Raw genomic sequence first — 24,795 nt, 5'->3', positions numbered from 1 at the left:
GGGCCGTGGCACACAAAGTTTGACAAGAAAAAGATTATTTACGGCAAATTCTAAAACATGAACACTTACGGAATTGAAATGTAAACTGTACGAAAACAAAGGGCCAAAGTATAAATCCCACTAATAAATACATATTCAATCAGCCATTTATCCCTCTGTCCTGCAAATTAGGAAGGCCCCCACATTCAGTTCTACTTATTCTTTGGGACGGCGTGAGGGAGCTGAGGGTCCCATCCCGGCAATGCTTCACCCACTCCTGGCCGTGGCTGCTGCTGCTGCTGCTGTGGCCGTGGCTGCTGCTGTTGCTGCTGTGGCCGTGGCTGCTGTGGCTGTGGCTGCTGCTGCGGCATGTGATCTATGTTGCCTGTGTGCGGAATTGAAGAGTTTTGAGTCATGTTGCTTCCAGCGACAACTGGTTGGCCAACATTACTCTGTCGGTTCCTAACCAGAGAGATTGGGGGGTTCGCGTGAAAGCCAGTGTCCAATCTCTGGTGATGCAGAGGAGTAGTGGTCATACTAGGAACTCCCGGGTGAAAGAGGTGGTTGGAGTTCGGTTGCATTGGCACAGCAGCATTTGTAGATGCATTCATTGGGTTGTTCACTGATGGCATGCCTGCGTTAGCTACATTTGACATGGCTAGACGTAGCGGGTTGATCCCCGTCACTCTCTTCACAGATTCTTCTGCCATTTTCACCTGATTTTGTTTTTTCAAATACATATCACCTTGAATCAATAAGAAAACTGAATTAACAGTATACAGGGTATTTAAAGAAAAAAATATGCAAACGAAAACAAAATCTGAAAACGCAGAATGTCTTAGCTGTTAACCTTTGCTCTTAACGTCTCAATATCAGCCCTTAATATTCTGTTGTCAACAGCGGCATTATCATATTTTTGGTTCACATCAGTGAGACGTTTTAACAGCCCAGAGTGTTCAACTCTTAGCTGACCAACCTGAATGAAAGCAAACATATAACTTCATAATGTTGTCTACGTACAAATAACGATTACGGGATATATCAAGAAAAGATGATGGTTGTTATTGCTAATTCATAATTTGAAACAAGGAGCACCACCTGTGTCTCAAGTTCACTCATTTGGGCTTGTTTTCTCCTCCTTGAGCGTCTAGCTGACTCTCGATTGGACAGCATCCTGAGCACCATTAACATGTCAATGGATAAAAGGCCAAGTTTTTGGATTTAGCAATATGGTAACCCGTTGTCAAACAAATTCATCAGGTGAAAGTTCAGTAGACAGGAAACATTTCCCTCCTTCCAAATCAGATCATTTTGCTTCAAGAATCACTGATTCCGAAGCAGGTAGGCACTTGCTCTAAATTCTCTACTAAAAAAAAAAAAAAAAAACGAACTTCTGTTTGGACAGACTAAAGTTTTAAACTTTCTACTCATCTTTCGTGCATACAGGGGCTCATACTAACCATCATCCATCACAAAGGCAATCAATGTGTTGATGCCCTTCGCATATCGATTATTGTGGAGATACTATAATTCAGGTCAATTAAGCCAAATAGCAACTACTCATCCTTCTTGCACACAGAACCCATAATAACAAATCATCCATCAAGAAGGCAATCAATGTGTCGATGCCCTTCATATAGCAATTGTTGTAGAGAAATTATAACTAGTGTCAATTAAGCCTAAACACCTACTATTACTTGGAGACCGATGAAATAACCAAAACATTACACCAAGATATGAAATTAAACTACCTAATTAATTCAAAAAGTAGGCAAGCAAAATGAACACAAGCAAAGAAATGGGTTACCTCCTAGCACGTTTCACATCAGAAGGACCCATATTCTCATTAATCTCAATGTCTCCTTCGAGATCATCATCGTCCGAGTCCTCTTTCGACGATCCACTTGTTGTTTGCTTACTCAGCACCGGAGTTCTCCTCTGAGCAGCAGGTAAAGCCGAAACGCCAAGCGGGCTTGCGTCAGCTTCATTTTGTGTCACTGGCAAACCATTACCAGAATCTAGCAATAGCTCAAATCAAATGGGTTTTCGAATGTTAGACACAAATATAAGGATCATTTACATATCTCAGAGAAATGCTTTGAAAAAAGTTCCCAAATTTAATTTACACACAACCAAATTACGAAATTAAACAACTAAATCATAACATATTAAGCACCTAAGCAAGCAATGAGCCAATGACAAACCTTTATCAAGCGATCGAGTAGGGGCTAATTGTGAAGGCTTCGACACGGGCGATTGATTCTCGGCTAGATTAACCAAATCCACAGGCGTCAAAGACGATGCCTGCAATCACATTCATCAATGAAAAAAAAAAAATTTAAAAATTTAAAAAAAAAATCAAATAAAAAAAAATTGATGTGAGAGAGAGATACGCGAGAGAGAGCTACTGCTGCGCAAGCCAGATCGAGCCGGTTCTTAAGAAATTCGCGGTACTGGTCCGAGTTAACCGGAGCCTTCGGAGCTGGATCCAACACCGTCGGCTGCGGAGGATGATTGAGCTGCTGAGCTGGTGGCTGTTGACGATGACGATCGGGCTTCTTGATCTCAACTACCTCTTCGTCCACATCGTCGCGCTTCGACGTCGACGACTGAGACGCGACGGAACAGGAAGCGGCGGAAGAGACGGGAAATTGCTCGGCGACCGATTGCCGAGGAGTGGCGGCCGGCGTCGAGAACTCGTCGAGGAACTGCTCGAAGGCCCACTCCGACGCGCTCCGATTCATCTCCGCCGCCGGCGACGACAGCGCCCAAAACGGATCGGAGGAGTCGTCCGCGGTGAATACTGAATGCATTCTCTGTGCGCGCGTGCGTGTCCGAAATATCCGATTTTTGTTGTTTTCGTCGACGAGATGCGAACTTTCGTGTGTTTATATATCGGACTTCGGACAAAATGGAGGAATATTCTGGTGATGTACGGTACAGCATAATAATTATGCACGGGGACTTTTTCTGACGGCCGGCGTTGATTTGGATGTATTTGCCACGTGTCGTGTGTTGAATAATTGATGTGGCGGCCTGTGCAGCAGAGGATAAGGGCCAATTTTTGGCTGATCGGAGGAAACCCACGAGTCAAGAGACATAAATGAAGAACAAATGTGAAACATGAAAGTGGGGATCCACATGGATGGGTCCCATGTAAAGTTGAAAAGATTTTTTTTTTTAAGAACTCCTTTACGTAACCGTAATCAAATTTGAAGAAATTAAATTGAGAGGATAAAAGGGCTGTATTGACCCTTCCATCTTGTATTTTTGACCGCACTTTTGAAACTACAATGGTAAGATTTTCACGTCATGCGGGGATTACATGCTTCGAATGTAACGCACTTGCAACAATAAGAAGAAAAATCGCATAAAATGTCTTCAGAGGAGTGCAGATTTCAAAGACTTGGTGAAGGTTGCTAGTTCCTTCAACCCTTCCTCGGGAGTTTTCGCTTCGCCCAACAGCTTCACCATCGCACTACCAACGATGACGCCGTCGGCTCCCCACCCTGCTACCTGTACAACACACGTGAAAAAGTATCTCGATTGAGGGTGTAGGATGTTAGCAGGGAGCGTAAAGTAGCCCACTGAGGGTGTAGGTGTAGGTGTGAGGCATTATGAGTTAGGTTAAACTAATGACCTGTTTCGCGTGTTCAGGCTTTGAGATGCCGAAACCAACTGCAACAGGCTTTTTTGTTGTCTGTCGCATAAAAGGTAAGCGTGATTATGCAAGACAAACATGTTAGTTGAAGTGGGATCATGTCAACTAAATAATGTTTTCTAGCTCCATTTGGTATTGAAGCCTAAACACTTTAAAAGACATTCAGTTCAATTCTAGCACCTAATGATATAACCTAATTCAAAAAAATAAAAAAAAATAAAACTCTACATTGGTAGACCGTAGAACTGGTTCAGAAGACAAACCTCTTTAATTTCCTTTAAAAGAGCAGGAACTCGTTCATTCACAGATGCACGGGCACCAGTAACTCCGATCGAGCTCACCTATAGCTCGAAACAATGAACAATAAATTGCAATTAGCAATGTCATACTCACCCCAAGATACAGACGAAAGAATTTGCATAAACAAAATGTCTGTGAAGAGAACACAACTTGCCAACATGTTATTGATAGGAGATTATCTCTCCGAAAAATAAAGTTCTTTAACAAAAGCCACATTTAGCATCCACTTTCATGACACCAGTATAGCATGTATCCAATAGCTTCATTTTCTAAGCTGAATGATAATTCTGGAAAATTGGGCATAACTCAAAAGATTCTTAAACCTATATAGAATATAAAGTACCAAGAATACATGCTATTCTTACCAGGTACAGAAATCCTTCTGAAGCTTCGGCAATGGCCTTCATTCGATCAATTGGAGTAGTGGGTGTTGTTAGTAATACCTGTAAATCATACAAGCGGATCGGAAGTATTACAATTACATCCAAACGTATGAATAAATAATTTGAACTTATTTACAAAATCCAAAAATAGTGCAGGGATAAAAACTAAGAAACAAACCAATTCAATATTATTTTTCGCAGCTTCCTTTCTTAAAATTTCTGTTTCCTCCAATGGAACATCCGGAACCACAAGCCCTACAAGCCAAAATGAAATAGGATTCTAGTCATATTCCTATAAGCTATATAGACTATTTTAAGACTAAATCAAGTTGACAAAGGATAAACAGAACTAATTATGATATTCAGATACATTATAGAGCAAGTGCTTATACATTACCATGTACACCAACGTCTTTGATGGTGGACATGAACTCAGGAATCCCACGCTTCAAAATTGGGTTATAGTATGTAAACAGAGCAATTGGGCAAGACAATTGGGGAATCACCTGTCCATTCAACAATATTAATATAATAAGATTAGTTTGATGGAGAAAGAGACAGAGACAGAGACAGGTGACAACGTGAAACAAGAACTGTACACAAATTTGTTATACCCCCTCTAGCAACAACTTCAAGATGTCTGTATGCATATCATTCGTAGATTCATTTAAGTAAGAAATGTCATGGGAGAATATGCTATTGTTTTGATATGAATTCTTATTCCTACATCCCACATAGAGATACATGGTATGGTAATATGAGAATTACTTGGATGCTTATAATCAGCATATGTCATGGGTTTCAGCAATCCATATTTCGTTGGTAGTCTTAGTTACAGTAATAAATCTAACGTACTATTTTGAGATACAAAATCAACAAAATATCAAGTTGTTTTAACATTGCATATAAATATACCTCCTTCAACATTGAAATAATTGCATTGAGATTGGTCCCTCTTGCCAGGGAACTGGTGGCTGCAGCCTAAGAAATAATACCACACTAGTAAGTGGAGGATACAAAACAGGAACCTATTGAACATAAATTGTAAAAAGAACATGCCTAAGTATACAATACAAACGAAAAACATATCAAACCTGTATAACTGGACCATCTGCTAATGGATCAGAATATGGCACGCCTAATTCGATTATGTCTGATCCACAAGAATCAAGCACCTTCAATGCTTCTGCCGTGATTGAAAGGTCAGGATCACCAGCAGTGATGTAAGGGATAAATGCAACCTTCAAAGGAAGACAATCATTAGTACAACAAAATTTGACAGAATAACTAATTTCATCTGAAATCAGCCACAACTCCCAGTCCTAGTCCTAAGATGAAATTTAGTTAAGAAAACCAACTTTCCAATGTCTATCCAGTCTGAAGCATGCAGAACAAATAACCACAAACATAACTTGTGACTGATTAATATAAAGGAATGTCTATAACAACTTTGTCAACACTGGTAACATGCAGAATATTTTGGTCAAGGCCAAAACGTTCTCAAGAACAAGAACCAAACAACGTCTCATCAGTCAGCATCTCTTCCCCGACCCTAATTGGAAATGAGGCCATCATATGAAGGGGAAATTGAACATATTAAGAACATGGCAATGCCAAGAGCACCAAGAGAGCTAAGAAAAAGGTGCACTTTGGCAGGTGATTAAGACCCGACTAAGAGTTACAAAGAATTTGGCAGCCTTCATTGGGCATAGAAAACCGTGAATTTGGTGGGTTTTGCCAGTTTTTCAACGGGGATTCAAATGAAAGAACAAAACATGCAGAACAAGCACACCGAATAATGAAACTTTGTAAACCCAGATTTCATTGGGCAAACAAAGCCATGAGATTTGATGGGTTCTGCAAATTTATCAACAGGGATTCAAATGAAAGAACAAAACTGCAGAAAAGGGCACACCAGATGATGAAAATTTCAAAACCCAGCTTTCATTGTGCATAGAAAGCCACGAAACTTGGCGGGTTCTGCAAAATTTTCAACATGGATTCAAATGAAAGAACAACCAAGCATAACAGGCACACCAAACGACGAAACTTTTCAACAATGCAATCCAAATCTCCTAACCCCAGATGCCCAAAAATTGCTTACCTTTCCCTGATCCTTCAAATTTATGAAAGTTTGGGAGAGGCTGACGACTGGGGTAGAAGCGAAAGCCGCCATTGGAGCAAACTTCTTGGTCGAAATGGTGGATACTTGATTGGGAGAGCTAAAAAGCAAAGGATTTTGTGGTTTCTTCAGTTGGAGAAACCCAGCCGCAGATTTCAGAGAAGAAGCAGCCTCCATTCAGTATACACACCAGTGAGAGGGTTTTGTAGGGTTTTCAGTAGCCTTTGTCTGCTGGTGTGGCGGTACACTTCGGTCCGAACTCTTCAACTCGCCATTGATCCCTTCTTTATCTTATACAATTGTCTCAACCGTTGAATTCAGCAAATTTTTTATTTTCCCCCAAATGAAAATTTTTCAGTTTATTTTGGGCAAAAAATTTGTGAGTTTAGTTTATTTTTGAGGAAACTTGATATAAGTCCAATTTTTTGAGCCAATTGTAGGAATAGTCCAGTTTATTAAAATAAGTTCAATTTGTTATATTTAATTATTTAATTATCAATAGTTATCTGTTCAATGATAAGATTTATTATAAAAATCAAATTTCTTCCCAATTATCTCTTTGCTTATTTCTTTTTATTTATCTTTTTGTTATTTCTCGTTCTTCCTCCTACTTTAAACCCGATTTGTAGATTTTATTTTTAATTTTTATAATCAACCTATATCACAGGTTAATTATATTTATCTACCTATATGATAGATTCTTTTTTTATAATCAACCTGTCACAGATTAATGTGTCTTACTTGTAGGTATGTTATGTTTTTTCTACATTTTAATTAGGTTTCATATCTCACGTATAGGTATTATATACATTCATATATTTGTTACTTGAGTTAGGGTAGAATGTTTTGTAGATAAATTTATGTTAGTATATTAGTTTTTTTGTTATAAGATATTAAATATATTCTTTTGGAGTTGGAAAATGCATAATATTAGAAGATTTTAATTGATTTTTAATATTTTTAGAAAATATAAAATGAGTATAAAAGAAATAAAAACAAATAATTAGATAACTGGACTCACTCCTAAAAACACTCTACATTTTTGGACCTGGATCTAAAAGCCCCATTACTTTTTAAGTAAATTGTAGCAATGATCCTTAACTTTTACTCAATTAAATGTTGGAAGGAATATTGCTACAATTGGAGTCCCTCAACTCATCAAAACGTGTAGCTATGATCATTTTCGTCTATTTCGTTAGAATTTTGTCAAAATGAATTATGTTGGAATGATCATTGCTACAATTGGGTTAAAGTTTGAGAGACCATTGCTCCAATTGAGTTAAAGTCGAGGAACCAATGGTAATTGATTTTTAGTTGAGGGACCATAGCTGCACGTTTTGATGAGTCGAGGGACTCCAATTGTAGCAATGATCCTTCCAACATTTTGATGAGTCGAGGGACTCTAATTGTAGCAATGATCCTTTCAACATAACTTATTTTGACAAAATTCTGATGAAGTTGTCAAAAAAGACCATAGTTACACATTTTGATGAATTGAGGGACCAATGGTAATGAATTTTTAGTTGAGAGATCATTACAACAATTTACTCTTTTTTTTTTTCACATATGATATTATTTACAAAAGGACGGGTTTAGCCTCATAATGGATTAACAATAATATGGTTTAAGTTCGCAATTGGGAAGAATCGAACCTAAGACCTTTTAGTTACATGTGAAGAGGAATACAACTAAACCTTATGATTTTTTATTTTAGGTTCTCAGTGTTAAATAAAAATAAAAAAAGGACCAAATGGTGGCTTCGTCCCTGCTTCCAGATGGATCTTGGTATCCAGTACCCAGGTCAGGTAATTCTTCCCGGTAATATCCAGGGCAGCAAATTCAAGCTTCGCCAAGTTCGCCATTTTCTTTTCTGAAAGAAAATGAGATATGTAAGAACTTGCAATAATATATATTCCTGAAGGAATATGATGTTAGAACTTCTGGTTCTTACAAATTTTTCATTTTGATCTTCAGGCCAAAATGATAAGCACTCGAAACTTCTGGCTCAAGATTTTCAGAGTGAATGAGAAGGGCGATTGTACCGCACCATTTTTATTGAAATAATGTAATATAGAATGGGAGATTATTCCGCACCACTCAAGTAACAGGAAAATTAAATATGCAAAGTAGTGTGGACGATTATACCGCACCACCTAAAATTGCAATAAAATTAAACAGCAGGTAAATTTATAAGCAGGGTAGGGTGGGCGATTATATCGCTCCACCTAAAATTTCCAGTAAAATTAAATCTGCAGTCCAAGATAGGCGATGATACCGCACCATCTTGGATCGCAGTAAGAATAAATTTACAGTTCAAGATGGGCGATTGTACCGCACCATCTTGGATTGCAGTGAAATTAACATAAATAAATACTGGGTTAGTAATCAATCTCTACACTAAACAAGTAATCAAAGATGTATGTAACCGTTAGTTGGAGAACTAAGAGCAGGCATGGAGCAAACAATTCGTCGCGAGGGTATACTGCGCAGTTGAGGCAGAGGAAGAAGATGAACAGTAAAAACCTTAAAAGAAACATTTTTTCTTTCTTTCGTTCGTTCAGCAAAGAGAGATGAGAGAATAATTATATTTAGAGACTCGTGCTGATAACGTGTTATAAAAAGGTCAAAGTTAGAGGAAAAACCTTTTTAATGGTAGGTGCAAGGTAGATGTAAAATGCTACATTAAAACTATAGCACAGGTAGATAACAAATAAAAGCAGAGAAAATAGATGATGTTACTAATATTTTTCTCTCGTTCACTTCTTCTTTTCTTTCCTTGTAACTTAAAAACATGCGGAGTGCTCTATTTATAGAGCAACTCCAAACTGATGCAGTTAATGCATTTTGAAATTTTACGACACTTCGTCTGACTATACAATCTCTTTCACTTTGCATGAGCATTGAAAACTTCTGCCCATGCTGAAGACTTTTGCTAACATACTGTGTGGGCATTCATTGCCATCAGACTTTTCAACGGTCCTAGCAGCATATGTAGCAATGACTCTTTATTTTAAATTTTTTTTTTTTTTTTTTTTTTTAAAGAAAGTACGATATTCATTAGTACAAAACATGCATACAAAGAGATGATAAGGTGCTAAAATGGGCCTCAATAAAAACCTTGTTGGAGATTTCAACCCAGTCTAAGGAAAAAAGAGTGTCACGCACAAATAGCTATCATCACCGTAACGTAAACGGTTACACTTGATTGTCTTCTAACAAAGCATCTAAAATAAAAACTGGGGGAGATTCAACACACCCAAACCAGCATGCGCTTGCCTGTGTGCCATGTTGTTCGCTTCCCGATGCACAAAGTTCAATGATGTTCCCTCCATGCTGCATAAAACTCCTTTGATGTCGTTAATTATAGGTCCCAATAATGAACAATCATCCTTGGAACGATTCACGGCTGCAAGCACAACACTTGAGTCTCCCTCCAAAATCGAATTCGAAGTAGCACTTTGGAATTCCATTAGTAGCTCTGCTGCTCTTCTAACAACAAGCAGCTCAACTTGTAGGGGTGAATTAACATGGCAAAAAGGCCCAGAAAACTGCAGCGATAAAATTGCCCACCTAATCACATATAACCACACCATATCATCCCCGATGCGACCATTCATGCCATGCTCCATCAAAATTACACTTCAACCCTCTTAAGTACGGTTTAGTCCACTGTTATCGTGTCCGAGCTTTACTTAATCCATCTGGAGATTGCCATTTGTGATACTCCTGAAGCCTACTTTCGATCGCGATCAAAATCTCCGTTTGCGCCCCAAATACTTGACACCAACATAAGACATAAGTTGAAAGCCTGCTTTGACATTTTTGTGCAGCACCCAAAATCTATGCTCTGAAACTAGTTACAAGTGCCTCACGGACTCAGAGCCCCAGTCGCGCCAACCACATCACAGCAGCAAAATCACAGCCTCGCAGCACATGTTCAACAGTTTTCGGGTTGCTTCTAGAAAAAGCACACTCCATATCTTGTAACAATCCTCTTCTTGCTAGTTTTGTACGTGTGGGGATACTATCCGAACATCCTTGCCACACATAAATTTGAACCTTTCTAGGAACCCGAGCTCCCCATAGTTGCCTCCAAAACACTTGTTCATCTTTACTAGCCCTGAAACGCTCAACTTCAACACCATCAAACACACATCTTGTCGAGCTACATGATAAGCAGTACATATCGAGAATTTGCCATTTTTCTCATGATGCCATATAAGTCTATCACAAGTGGATCGAAAGTTAAGTGGGATGCTTAGAATCAGCTCCACTTCCTCCACGTTAAATACGGTGTTCAGCAAGTCTTGATCCCACCGTCACATAACAGGGCAGATTTGGTGATCCACCATGGTCTCTAATCCCCAAATTGTTGGGCATGGGGTAATAACGCGAAAAAAATGTTCCCTAGGAATCTAGCTATCTTTCCAAATCTTCACCTCCTTCCTACTGATGATCTGCCATCTTAAACCTTTGTGTATAACACTCCTTGTTGTCGCAATGCTCTTCCAGCAATAGGAAGCATTAGCTTTAACAGGAGCATTCAAAAAATTAGTTGTCGGGAAATATTTTTCCTTGAACACCCTACACGCAAATGACTCTATACCCCGGACAAATCTCCAAGCCTGCTTGGATAGTAGTGCAATATTGAATGCATAAGCCATGACCACCTTCAATCTTGGGCTTACATAATATACATAAATTTAACCAATGCACTCTCCTCTTTCCTGGATCACTTTTCCACCAATACTTAGCGATCATCATGGTTAGCTCTTCACAAAAAGTTTATGGAAGTAAGAAACATTGCATCCTATACATCGTTAGAGCTTGGGCAACGATCTTAATTAAAACTTATTTCCTTGCACTGCCACGCCATCCATTTAGCCTATTCCATAAGCCTTCACATAAGCAAACGTTTCTTTCTTGGACTTACGAAGGAAGATGGGCAAACCCGAATAACGATCATGGAAGGCGACTCGTTGCACACCCAAGAAGTCGACTCATAGCTGCTGGTCTATGTCCGTGAGGTTGGAGCTAAAAGACACACAACTTTTGGTAAGGTTCATTGCTTATCTCGAGACCATTTCATACGTCTTCAATACTCGCTTAATATTACCGCATTCTTCGAGTGTCCCACGAGCAAATAAGAAACTATCATCGGCAAATAGTAAATGGTGAATCATGGGGCATCTCGGTAAACTCTTACCCCATTAATCCTCCTCTCACAACCTTCTTTCGTGAGCAATGCTAACAGACATGCAAATTACAAACAGAAACGGCGAAAACGGATCGCCTTGTCGAATACCTTTTTTAGGTTGGACATAGCCCACCGGCTCTCCTAAATATTGAAAGAATATGATACAGAAGTGATACACACCATAATCAGCCAAATCCATCCCTTTGAGGAACCCAACCTTCGCATCATTTCCTCCAAAAAATTCCATTCAAGGTGGTCATACGCCTTACTGATGTCAAGTTTTAGTGCCATAATTCCATTCCACCCAGACGTACGTTTATGCATATAATGAGCAATCTCCGCAGCCACAATAATGTTATTGGAAATAAGCCTCCCCGGAACAAACATGCTTTGGGAATGCGATATAATCTAACGAATAATACATTTCAATCTATTCGTAAGTACCTTGGCTACAATCTTATATAATACATTGCATAAACTAATAGGCTGAAGATGACTCATATTCTTTAGATCTTTAACCTTCGGAATTAAAGTCGTGTGTAAAATTCACTTTCCTAAGCATCATCCCTAACTGCAGTAAGGACCTGACTCCATTACAGATGTCGACACCGACTGGTGTTAAACCCTCTGGACCCGGAGCCTTCGTAGGGTGTATTTGAAAAATTGCAGACTTGATGTCCTCATCCGTTGCAGGTTGCGTAAGATCCTCATTCATTTCAGGTGTGACTTTAGGCGCAATATTCTTAAGTAGTGTGGCCATATTCTCTTCCCCATTTGTATTAAATAACCTCGAGAAATAATCCACCACAACATTCTCCATTCCTGGTTTATCATCATGCCAATCACCGTTCTCATCCTGAAGCCCATACAAAAAGTTTTTTCTTTGTCTCCGATTAGCCTTTTGATGGAAATATCTCGTGTTACGATCACCCAATTTCAACCAATTTTCCTTCGAGCGTTGCCGCCAAAACATTTCTTCTTGTTCAAGTAACATATTGAGCTTACCCATTAACTCTTTTTTCTGCCCTATTATGATCCGATGTGGTTTTATTTAAATGAAATACCTTGAATTTCGAAAACCGGTCCATCCAAACTTGGTTTGCCATTGCCTGATCTAGTCTGACCTTAATGCCCATCCCTAATAGTAAACCAAGTAAATTTATTGCCAACAAAACCAAGGTCATTTAAATTACATCTTAGTACAGTATCTTGAAAACTCTTCATTTGAGATGTTCTTCGAGGTTTGCCCCCTTCCTTCGCTAGCTTGTAGAATCTCATTAAAGTTGCCCAAGCATAACCAAGGTTTGTCTCTATTTTCCCGCAACGCATCTAACAGTTGCCAAGATTTGTACCTATCACGAACTGCTAGAAAACCATAGAAACATGTGATCCGCCAGTAATCAACGTCTCCTGTTCCGCCCACATCCAAGTATACATGGTTTTGAGAATACGATTGTAAATTCAAATCGATCTCGTCCTTCCAAAGCACACATAACCCACATGATCGACCTGAGACCTCTGCTTGCCACTGTAAAGCTTCTATCAAAATTCAACTTCTTTCTAAGTTTTTCTATCTGAGCAACAGTACTTTTTGTCTCACATAGAAAAACAATTATGGGATCTTTGCTTGATATTAACCGTTGTAGCGCTTGAACTGCACGAAGGTTCCCAAGCCCCCTGCAGTTCCACCTGAGGCAACTCATTGTGGCCGACGAAGCTGATCACCGTCAACCACTGCCGTTAAAACATCTAAACTAGCAGAACTTCTGATTTTACGTCTCAGGGAGACACCTCTAAATAACTTCCCGTCCTCCCTACCTTGTTTTCCCCCTACTTCACCATTTGGTCCAAGAAACAATCAAATTTAACAAAGAAATACAGTCCATAATTCTAAGATGTTGGGCCTGCATATGATGGGGCTTCACTTAACATTGGGCGGCAAAATAGTTGCCCGCCAAGAACCAACGAAAAAACCCAACCAGCAAAATCAAACATAAAGGTAAAATCATACAATGGTACAGAAAGGTAAATTTTGCAAAAAGCAGCCCCTTTTACAAAAATGCAACATTTTTAACCAGACAAAGCCACCATCACCTTTTGTCTCTGCGCTCACTCCGTGTCCGAGCAGGCAAAAAAACAAAAGCTCAAAGCAAAAAATTCAAAAGCTCTCTCAAAGCCCAAAGCTCAAAGCTTTCCTTTTCCATTTCTCTCTGTTGCATGTAGCTGCTCTCTTCATAAACCCTAACTCGCTTCCCACCGACTCACCTCGACTCGGCCTTACTCGCTCACTACCTCCTCCTTTTCCTCCCATGGCCAACAACCCCTCGGAGGCCCAGGCCGACGATTTCCTCGAGCAAATTCTCGGCCTTCAGAACTTCGCTTCCGCCGATGCTAATTTGGCGCGAAGCGATGGGGGTTTGGCCGGAGGTCAAGTGTCTCAGGCGTCGATGATGCTGCAGCTGAACTCCGGCAACGGCTCAGGCCACATAGGCGGCGGCGGTGGGGGGTTCCATGGAGGGGTGTTTCCGTTGGGGTTGAGCTTGGAGCAGGGGAAAGCTGGGTTTTTGAAGCACGAGGAGGCTTCTGGGAGCGGGAAGCGGTTCCAAGACGACGTCGTTGATAGTCGAGGCTCATCTGTGAAAAATGTAAGTTTTGTTTGGGTGTTTATTTTTTTTATTTTTTATATTTTTTGTTAATTCTAAAGTTTAACACTTCATATGATTTAATTATAAAGTTAATCAATTTTTTTAATTAACTGTTTCATTTGCTTGCTTAATAAGCAAGAAGACAAAGGAATGGAAACAAGGAAAATTGGAAACTTATAAGAAATGGGGTTTTGATTGATTGGGTGAGAGTCAAGTAGTGCTATCTGACAAGAAGCAAGTTACAAGAGGATGCGTATGGGTTACTTGAGAGAAATTGGTGCTAAATGGCTGGCCAGAATCAAACAGAAAACTCACAATTTTTTGGCATAAAAACCGATTATCCTTAAGCATTCTGATGTCAGAGAAGATGGAAGCATGTTAAAAGTGATGGGTTTGCTTGTGATTTGAGAGAGAGAGAGAGAGAGAGAGTATCTAACTGTGGTGATTAAATGTTTTATACTTTATGTAATACTGTTTCTCGATTGAGTACAATTCCGGCAGGCCTTCGAAACCTTAAGACCAAGAATAATATTTCTGCTTTCCTCGTAAGATGTTGGATTATGGAAACAGAAGTTCGTGACTATCTTTAACTATGTATGTATAAGTATGATGTTTGGTTATGGAAATTCGGAACTTGGATAGGCCAGCTTATTTTATTGAAAATGTTTGATGTGATTTACCGTTTGGGTTTTGCGGTGTTGTGCGTTGTTGAGGAACTAGCCCACTTTCTTTCGTTACAACTGTCCTTAGTCATATAAACCATATCGTTTTACAGGTTTTCCATGGCCAACCAATCTCAAATACAGTTGCTGCAGCACCGCATCCACCAGCAATGCGACCAAGGGTGCGAGCTAGAAGAGGACAAGCCACAGATCCACACAGCATTGCCGAGCGGGTAACTTTGCTATAGTTTACACACACACAAAATTCCTTGGAAATGTTCTGAAACTATGTTTTAATTTTTAATTTTGTACCTTTTATTTTCCTTTCCCTCCTTTATGATTATTGTGGAATTATTCTTGATTCGCACCTTTTCTGTGCAGTTGCGCCGAGAAAGAATAGCAGAAAGAATCAGAGCATTGCAGGAACTAGTTCCTAGCGTCAACAAGGTCAGTGACACTCCTTTCATGTCTTGTTTTTCATTTCACGCTAACTAGAAACATGTTGTTTTATGTAGTATGAAGGGAAGGAAGGATTCCCTTGTTCTACAAGTTGATAAAAGTTGTGCACAAGCTATCCTAGTAAAACTTGAATTGTTACCAATGTGATAATATGTTAAATCATTTAAGAGAATACCCCTTTGGAAACCCGGGTAATAAATCCGACTTAGATGTAGTGAATATGGTGGTCTTGTTCAGAAAGTTCAGAGACATGTACTTTACCTCGAGTGCTGTTCTGAGGTGTTGAATGAAAAAATTGGGGACTGAATCCTTCTTCAGTTTATAGAAATATTCACCTCTTTTCAGCTCTCAGTTTTTCTTAAAATAATTTCTTCTGCAACTTACTAAGCTGTCGCAAATGTTGCATGCATTCGAAGAAATTTTATGGATGTATAAATTACATGTTGTGACTGTCGTTAGAAACATAATGAAAGAGCTGGTATGTATGTGGAAATAGTGCTTACAGAACTGACCTTTTATTATGATTCCTCCAACTCATAGGATAGTTTTATTTGTGTAAAAATAGTTTGGTCTCTGGTACTATGAAGTTAAGAAATTGAATATGTTGTCCGCAATAAAATGTTACGACTGGTTGCTTCATTGACTAATAGTTTGGGTGATTGAGAATTACTGTTCATAAGTTAAAGTTCAGGAATTCAATAGAGCTTGTTAATCCACACAATGGTTTCTTGTGACATTTTTAGTGATTATACATACATTTTTTAATGATAACATACTAATGGCATTCCAGAAGCTGGTTATCTGACAAATGCTGTAGCAAAATAATTTCAATGCTGGTGCTTTATGGATTTGCATATTGTTACGGCTTCTTGAGACCTCATCATCTGTATTCTATGTACTTATGTTTTGTGCAGACGGATAGAGCTGCCATGCTTGATGAGATAATGGATTACGTGAAGTTCCTAAGGCTCCAAGTAAAGGTAGAGTTGTTTCAAGTTTAATGCATGTTTTCTTTTTCACGTACATGATAGAATTCCTAATTACTCAATCCTCTCATCTTTGTCTGTTTTACATTCAATTTTTTACTGAAACCTTTTTGTACTTATTATGGTCATTAATTTTTAAGCGATTGTTATTCCATAAAGGCTTACTTTCCTTTGATATTAACATTTTCTGATAAACTGGTAGAAAATCCACATGATTGAGCATAGTAAAGAAAAAAACTGAATACTTTCCATAGACATTTGTTGTGCAATCAAATACTGGAAGTTAGTTCCTCTTTTTGAGGGTGGGTTTCAGATTTCCTAATGTTCATACAAGTGTGTTGTTTTCTTTGGTAAGATATCGAATCAAATTATTGTTGTTATATTGAACAACACAACGAAAGGATAGATTTCATTTTTTTTATTTTGGTCTGTTTGACCAATTATTTAGGACCCAAACAAACGACCATTCTGATTTGTTAGGCGTGCGGGCATAGAGTGGAAGTAGGTCTTCTTATGATAATGAAAGAAGTGTAGGTTTTTTGTTCTTTTCTTATTAATGCTTTAGTCATATCCTTTACAGGTTTTGAGCATGAGTAGATTGGGCGGAGCTGGTGCTGTGGCACCACTTGTAACGGACATTCCACTATCTTCCGTTGAGGTAATAGATGATAACATTTTATATTTCCTAGGGTCTGTTTTCTATCTTCTTATGACCAAACATGGTCCTGATCTAATGGCAGGAAGAAGGCGGCGAAGGTGGTAGAAACCAACCGGCGTGGGATAAGTGGTCTAATGATGGCACAGAACGACAAGTAGCTAAGCTTATGGAAGAAAACGTTGGGGCTGCAATGCAGTTCCTCCAATCAAAGGCTCTCTGCATCATGCCCATCTCACTGGCCTCAGCAATTTACCACACGCAATCACCGGACACCTCTAGCGTTGTCAAGCCTGAAATGAACCCTCCTTCCTAAGACCCCAGAAAATGGTAGGTATGCATTCCCGCAGTCCCACCCGAAACTCACTAGATGCTCTTGGGTCCCACTCCCATATTGGTCGTTTTCCAACCTGCCATATCTTAAGCTTCAAATTGCATTCAAAGTCAGATGCCATAGTTGTTGTTTTTTGCCTTTTGCTTTCAACTTTTGTCAAAACAGGGATCGATGTCAATGCTCTCAAAAAACAGAGCTGGCCCTCCATGTCTTGCCAGCTTCAAGTCAAAAGGAGAGGAATTGTCAAAGATCACTTGATATGCTCTGCTTTTTTGCATCAATGGTGGGAGTAGTGGAAAATGATGGAAAGCCCTTTTGTAGTGGAGGTTCTCTCGTTGTTTTTGCTTAGTGGGTTGTGGGACCTACCTAATAAAAGGATTTAGATGAGTATATATGAACATTATTGTTTTTTTTTTCCTTCCTATGTATGTTTAGAGGAATGTAATATAAAGGTGGGATAAAGAATAAATAATAGTTGTTTAGTTTGAAAATTCTGGGTGTTAGCCATGTGAAACAGGAACGTTAAAGTGACAGCATATGGAACCTAACATGTGATGTGTGTTTTAATTTTTATAGCGTGCCGTGTTAGATAATAAGGTGTGAGATACGGCCACCTTAGCGTTTCTTTTGTGCAAGTCCAACAGAAAAGTAATTAGACTTATTTTTCAATTCTTCCGAATCATCATTTGAGGATTAATAATTGAGAGAGAGAACCCAACGCTAGCCTTGAGTTATTATTTTTTGCAATCAAACCATCAAAGTCATGTATTATTGTTAAAGTTTGGCATTGCAGCACAATAAGGTGCCTTCGAAGTCTAAATCTCGTTTTGAAGAGTGCTTTTAAAATGGTTGAAAGAACTTTTGATGAAATTGTTCAGAAAGTTTAAAAATAGAAAGAGAGAGAATAAGAACTAGTAGTCCCTCTTATTCGATTAGATTTCTTGTTTTTTTGGTATTTTATTAACGATTCTAAGGGGAATTTTGTACTTTTCCGATTCCTTACGTGTAAGTAAACGCCAGCAAAAGTTAAGGAATGAATGATTTCCTTACCCATATCAAAGAACTTAAGAATTAAAATGATTCCAATTCCTATTTCTGTTGACTACAAAAATTACAGAACCTACGTGGCTCGCAGGCCGAATAACTAATGAGCTAACTAATGTCCTTCGGTTGAATGCAGGGCGTGCCAACTCGTCGGCCGAGCTCGGCCGAGGAGTAAAATTTGATGCGATCGCGTTGAGCGCGCTGTTGACTTCTGTATCTTGCGATTACGACCGAGTAAGGAACGCTCTCGGTCTCTGGATTCTATAGCCTGAAGACAAGGCTACTAATTCTACGGAGTTCACAACTCGTCGAAGCCTGATTCGGCCACTGTGATTATATTCGTAAGAGTATAAGCACGCCGAATTGAGACCAAACTATACGGGCACAGGTACTCGAATGTGACGTATGTCTTAATGGTAAACGTAGTTCGGCCGTCGGAATGCCGAACCCTGAAACTTACTTGTGAGTATCCAATCATAAACTCACTCGGCCTTCAATGCGCCGAGCAAGGTAATTCGTAACACCCAACTATGCCGAAACGGCTAAGTAAGATGACCTCTACCAACAAAGGTTCGAAAACCTTCCTCGGCCGAGACTTAGATAGATAATCGGTCGACCTCGACGCAGTGCTGTTTATCCAAACTGAAGGTGTGTCTTGGTCGGCTGATTCTGCGGCAGCAGTGCTGTTTATCCAAACTGAAGGTGCTCACCGGTTGCTTCCACAGTGCTGTTTATCCAAACTGAAGGTGTGTCGGCGGGAAAGGAAAAGGAAAAATCTCAAGGTGTTTGAGAGAATTTGCGCAGGGCAATTGTATGCTGGTTGTGGAGACCTTTTCCTTGCGTAATTTCTTGTATTTATAGCACCTCGCTCCTTGAATCCCATTCTAATTTGGATTGGGAGTCCTTATCCCATTTCACCTTTAACTCGAACAACCCTAGTCCTACTGGGATTCTGAATTCTTCTCCTTTTGAGGCTTTATCCCTTGCTGGTCGAGAATCCTGATTGCACCAGGATTTCCTCGACCTCTCCTCACTTATCTGGACTACTTTTAAGATAGGATCTCGCCGACCCTGCCAGCTGGTCCGGGTTTCATTATTTGGCCCATAGCATGTCATTACCTTGGGCCGAGCACATCCTGCTGCTCGGCCCAATCCCAATATTTTGGGCCCAAACATTGCCCCCTCGCTTCTGAGGTCGCCGACTGTCACTCTTGGTCGGCTCTCGGCCTTGAAGAAGCGAAAACATTTATTGCTTTTCTGGACCTTACTTCATTAATGACCATTATTCCTGCATATTTATGAGACATGATTGCACCTTCCTCGTTGCCCCCAACGCATGGCCACGCGTCAATTCTCCGCCGTTCTTAAAAGCTTCAATCATGGGCCTCGAAACCGTGCACCAACTGAACCGTCTTATCCTCATTAATACATTGAACCTATCGCCGCACGCCATCGTGCGTCCTGGATCTTCGCCCCCTCGATCCCATTTTCGCAGGTTCCCAAAATATCCGAAATGATTGCCAACTTTCCCGGTTAAATTTCCCCCTCTTTTGAACGAACACTTTTCGAATTCTAATGCCTTCCAAAATTCAGTCGTTTGCTCTTCTATCTGAAAAGCCTATAAATACCCACAGTTCACTCCATTCGTATCTTACGCTTTCAGAAAGAATCCAAACTCAAATTTCAATCATTCTTGCTTGTTCACAACCTTTTAATTTTCCCTCCTGCAAGCTTACCAGTTCTTCCAGACTATTCTAATGGCTTCCTTTATCGCGAAACTTTCTGAGGAGATCAACAAATGCAAAGACTTCATCGATCGGAGCACCGTCAAGACGCTGCGATTCGAAGAGGACATGGCCACCACCCACCAGATTCTGGGTCCCCTCTTTAGAGACGCCGTGCCATCGTCCGTCACTGACCTGCTCAAAGAGCAGTGCTTAATACCCCTGCTGCAGGGGTTCGACTGGTCCAAGTGGACTCTGGCGCGGCCACAGGGAGCCTGGCCCTCGACCACCACGGCTTGGGCTGCCTGGGTCGACCGGATGAGCTCCTTTTTCTCCAATGAGTGGAAGGCTCTTGGCATTTATGATGCCATTATGCTGTCAACCATGGAAATTGCCATGGATAAGGAGCTGCTCCTGGCGGCCATGAGTCTATGGTGTTCGGCCACCAATACCATGGTTTTGCCCTTCGGCCCCCTCGGCCCTACAGTCCTCGACGTCTCGGCCATCCTTGGGACTTCCCCGACCGGCCTTCCCATTGACGCCGCCCTTTCTGGATACCCTTCTCCCCTCGACCTGAAGGCGCTATTCGACGAAAGGGCCGTCGAAACGCTGAGCCGGGGCGATCGGGAGCCCTCAAGGGAAGAAGTTCATAAACTCCACAAGAACTTCTTCAACTACAATACCCTCATTCTGCATTTCGCCGGTCGAGGCGAGGAGGGCCTGAGGAAGGGAGAGCACGAGGCCTTCCTCTTCTACTGGTACAACAAATTCGTCTGTTGTACCAGGTCGAACAAGTGCCTGGTGGAGAACATGCCAGTGGCCCAGGCACTGGCCAATGGTCGCTTGCTGGCGCTCAGTCCAGCCATACTCGCCAACCTCTTCCGTTGCCTGGCTGAGGCGACCATTGGCAAGATTGACCCGCACCAGAACGGACCCCTCTGGGTGTTCCAACTCTGGCTGCAGGTCTACTTTTCCACCCTTCGACCGGAGGCTCCCGCCTTCGACCGAACGGCCGCCCTCGGCCCCCAACTGGCCTCGCGACCGGCGCCTCCCCACCGAGCCGACGAGGTATTCAAACATTTCTTCAGCCTCGACGTCCTCTCGGATGACGAGTTCCTGGTGTGCCGGCACCAGGAGTACCCTTCCTCGCTCGGGCTTCCTACGGCAACGTGGGCCCCGTCCGAGGATGCGGACATTCGTCAACGATGGGGGTCGTTCGTTGTGGCTCGTGACCTCCCACTGGGTTGTGATGCCCGCCGAGCGGGCTGGGAGGTTTACCACCCCAATTTTGTCGCCCGGCAGCTCGGCTACCTCCAAGGCAGTCCAGTCCCCCTGCTTGCTTCTCGGTCACTCTTGAGTCGGGGACGTCTTACCGGCTCCTCTGAGAGGGAGTGCAAGGCGTCCGACCAGGAGTTCCAGGAGAAGTGCAGGAAATTTAGGATCCGGCCGGCGGTTCCTGAGTCTCTGGGAACCGACACCTTTGGGGACTGGTGGGAAGAGTACACTGGAGACTTCTTCGGGTCCCCGGCCGAAGATCTGGTGACGAAGATCTTCGGCGACCGTCCTCGGTCGACGCCCTCGGCTCAACCTAAGGAGCCGGCCCAAGGTAGTCTTTCCGCCTTTTCTCTTTTTTTTTTTTTTTTTTTTTTTTTTTTTTATATATATCCTGAGCCTTGTCACTAATCACCTTGCCCTCCAGGGAGCCGTGTGTCGAGGAGGGTAGAGGTGGTCGCCGCGGTGGCGAAGGCGAAGAAGGTGCCGAAGCCAATCGCCACAGAGAAGGCAGTCCCGGCCAAACGCCCCCACCGAGAGGCCGAGCCGGAGGTTGATGCCCCTCGCCCTTCCAAACGCGTCAAGAAATTGGCGAAGAAGGGCGATCGGGAAATTCATGTCGTCCCTAGTGATACCACAGGGACGACCGCTCCCGCCGGCTCTCCTCCATTGCCGGACGTCTTGATTCCACCGGCCGTCGCTTCTCCAGAGGCCACGGCAGCCCCCATCGGCGCGCCAGCCCCAGCCTCGGAGCCGGTCGTGACGCCTGCCGCGGGGAGGTCGGCAGCACCGGTCGAGGGACCCTCTTCTCCGACGGTCGTTCTGGAGGTATGACCCTACTTCTCTCCCTTGTTCCTTTCGGTTTTCGGTTATGATGCAAAAGTTTCTTTTTGTTCAGGATGTCGAGAGCGAGAGCGGAGAGGTCCCCTTGGAACGCCGGCGCCGACCAGTCAACTCTCCTCCCGTTCATCCTCCGGTGGTCGAGGCGACCGCTCGCCCGATTCCTTCTGCGGCGGATCGCGGCAAGAGACCCTTGGCCGATCCTGAGGCCACGGCCGAGTCGCCGATCCACCCGCAGGACGAAGACCTCCCCATTCCCCCGCAGGAAGTCTCCTCGGCCTACGTAAGTCTTCACTTTTTCTTGTTACTTTTCCATGACATGTTCTTAAAAAATTATTAAATGTCAGGTGCCCGAACGGTCATTTCACCGGCAATTTTATGCGCCGAGGGGTGTTGTTTATATTTCCTGGCCGCCGACGTGGCCATCAAATGTAGACAACCTCCATCGGCCGCGTGAATTGCGTAGCGGTCTAAGGCACTGGGCTCGGCCATTAAGTTCCCTGGGTTCGAGCAATGACCCAGAGGGCATGGCCGAAGTCTCCTCTCGGCAGGTCTAAAACAATCCCCTTTTTCCCTCATGCATTATCACGATGTTTCTACTATTCTTCACAAACATTCCCTCTTATGTGCAGCCATCGTGGGAGTTGGAGCTTGACGCTCTTCTCCAAAGCACGACCGGTGAGGCCGGCTCCTCCGCTGCTCCTGCCGAACCAGCAGGAGCCATGCCCGAGGCCGAAGTCTTCGTGAAGCTGCGCGAAGTCCTTTCTCTCACTGCCTCCCAAGCTCTTCGATGCCAGGGTCTTGACTCTGTTGGAGAGTGTCTCAACGACCTCGCCAGTGGTGGTCACCTCAGCCCGGAGGGCATCTCTTTCCTCACCGATCTCCTGGAGCGGACTCGGCACCATTTTCTTATCTTCGAACGAGCACTGCAAGCCGAGGATGACCTGAAGGTAGCCAAGGTCGCGCAGGAGGCAGGTCGAGTGGAGTTGGAGGCAATCAAAGCAAGGAAAGCGAAGCTGACCGAGTTTGATCGCCAGATCTCTGACCTCGAGCGTCAGATTTCTGTCCTTCGACAGCAAAGGGCGGCCGCTGCTTCCGAGCTCGAGAAAGACTTCGAGGCTAACAAGGCTCGGCTGACGGCCTTCGCTGCCGGTGCACGGCGTATCCAGCAGCTGCAATGTAACAAGAAGACACGGCAGGCTGAGATAATTTTGAGCGAAGCGAAGTGGCTGGAGCTGAAAGCTGCCCTCGAGACTTTCCTCCCCTCGACCCCTTAGGAACCCATCATTATACTTGTATTGTTTTTGTAATAATCTTTTTGCTATTAATACAATGCTCATTTTGCTATCAATACAATAGTCTTACTCTTGCATTTCCCAAGTAATTGGATAGTACTTCTTTAAAAACTTTCCATTAATCGGCAATTTGTGAACTGAACCCGTCCGATCTTTTAAATGATATGCCCCCTTGCCGAGGACTTTGTGAACGACGAATGGCCCTTCCCAATTCGGCGACCACTTCCCAAATCTTGGGTCCTTAATCCCAACAGGCAACACAGTTTGCCAAACCAATTCTCCTTCGCCGAACGTTTTTTGTCTTACACGCTGGTTATACGCTCGTTCGGCAATTTTCTTTTGTGCTACCAATAAGTTACTCGCGTCGACTCGACTTTCTTCTAAATCTTCTAATTCCTGCCGCATCGCTTGACAATATTCAATACTGAACAAGTCACTCTGCTCGATTACTCGTAACGAACTTATACTTAACTCGACCGGTAACATGGCGTCGTGTCCGTAAGTTAACGCATAAGGGGTCGTTCCAGTGGCCGAGCGGGGTGACGTTCGGTATGCCCATAACGCTTCATTTAACTTTAAGTGCCACAACCCAGGTTTCTCTTTTACCATTTTTTCAAGGATGCCGATCAACACTTTATTGCTTGCCTCGGCCTGCCCGTTTGCCTGTGGGTAATACGGCGTAGATTGCTCGAGTCGGATGTTCAAACTTGCTGCGTATTCCTTAAACCTATCAGCCGTGAAGATAGTGCCATTATCAGTTATGATCGTTTCTGGCACGCCGAATCTGGTCACAATATTTTCTTCTACGAAATTGCATACCTCCTTGGCCGTTAATTCGGCGTATGACCTTGCCTCGACCCACTTGGTGAAATAGTCAGTTGCTACCATAATCCACGCGTGTTTCGCTGCTCCCGATGATGGCGTGATTTTGCCAATCACGTCCATTGCCCAACCTCTGAACGGCCATGGTTTGGTGACCGAATGTAGCAATTCGGCCGGGGCTCTCTGTACGTGTCCATGAATTTGGCATGGTACGCATCTCCGTGCGTATTCGATGCAATCCTTTAATATACTGGGCCAAAAGTAACCGTGTCGTCGGAGCAACCAACGCATCTTTCGTCCAGACTGGTGTGCTCCGCAAATTCCTTCATGTACCTCGGCCATTGCTTGGGTAGCCTCGTCTGGGCCAAGGCACAATAGCAGTAACCCATCCTCGCCCTTGCGATATAATTCATTT

At 42.5% G+C, this 24,795-nt stretch overlaps 3 protein-coding genes across 3 annotated transcripts; 1 reads left to right on the top strand and 2 right to left on the bottom strand.

The window, feature by feature from the left end:
• Window positions 1–18: 18 nt before the first annotated feature.
• LOC103957357 (light-inducible protein CPRF2-like) lies at window positions 19–2,807 on the bottom strand. The gene is made up of 6 exons (XM_048574239.1): window positions 2,373–2,807; window positions 2,184–2,283; window positions 1,787–1,997; window positions 1,078–1,153; window positions 830–955; window positions 19–695 (listed from the first exon to the last, which is right to left on the bottom strand). Exons 1-6 carry the CDS (start codon window positions 2,790–2,792, stop codon window positions 192–194), a joined length of 1,437 nt encoding a protein of 478 aa, XP_048430196.1. The 5' UTR covers window positions 2,793–2,807; the 3' UTR covers window positions 19–191.
• Window positions 2,808–3,205: 398 nt separating this feature from the next.
• LOC103957327 (tryptophan synthase alpha chain) lies at window positions 3,206–6,778 on the bottom strand. The gene is made up of 9 exons (XM_009369479.3): window positions 6,428–6,778; window positions 5,418–5,564; window positions 5,239–5,304; window positions 4,721–4,829; window positions 4,502–4,578; window positions 4,306–4,383; window positions 3,904–3,981; window positions 3,620–3,679; window positions 3,206–3,495 (listed from the first exon to the last, which is right to left on the bottom strand). The coding sequence occupies exons 1-9, from the start codon at window positions 6,620–6,622 to the stop codon at window positions 3,361–3,363; spliced, it is 945 nt and encodes a 314-aa protein (XP_009367754.1). The 5' UTR covers window positions 6,623–6,778; the 3' UTR covers window positions 3,206–3,360.
• Window positions 6,779–13,936: 7,158 nt separating this feature from the next.
• LOC103957326 (transcription factor UNE12-like) lies at window positions 13,937–17,956 on the top strand. The gene is made up of 6 exons (XM_009369478.3): window positions 13,937–14,287; window positions 15,063–15,182; window positions 15,331–15,396; window positions 16,323–16,388; window positions 16,975–17,052; window positions 17,135–17,956. Exons 1-6 carry the CDS (start codon window positions 13,952–13,954, stop codon window positions 17,363–17,365), a joined length of 897 nt encoding a protein of 298 aa, XP_009367753.1. The 5' UTR covers window positions 13,937–13,951; the 3' UTR covers window positions 17,366–17,956.
• The last annotated feature ends 6,839 nt before the right edge of the window (window positions 17,957–24,795 follow it).

This window comes from the organism of the source record quoted next, unplaced genomic scaffold (assembly GCF_019419815.1).
Source record: "Pyrus x bretschneideri cultivar Hongxiangsu unplaced genomic scaffold, Pyrus_bretschneideri_v1 Contig7, whole genome shotgun sequence".
Taxonomy (NCBI): domain Eukaryota; kingdom Viridiplantae; phylum Streptophyta; class Magnoliopsida; order Rosales; family Rosaceae; genus Pyrus; species Pyrus x bretschneideri.
The sequence above is the reverse complement of the archived record's forward strand: the minus strand, read 5'-3'. Positions and strand labels throughout refer to the sequence as shown.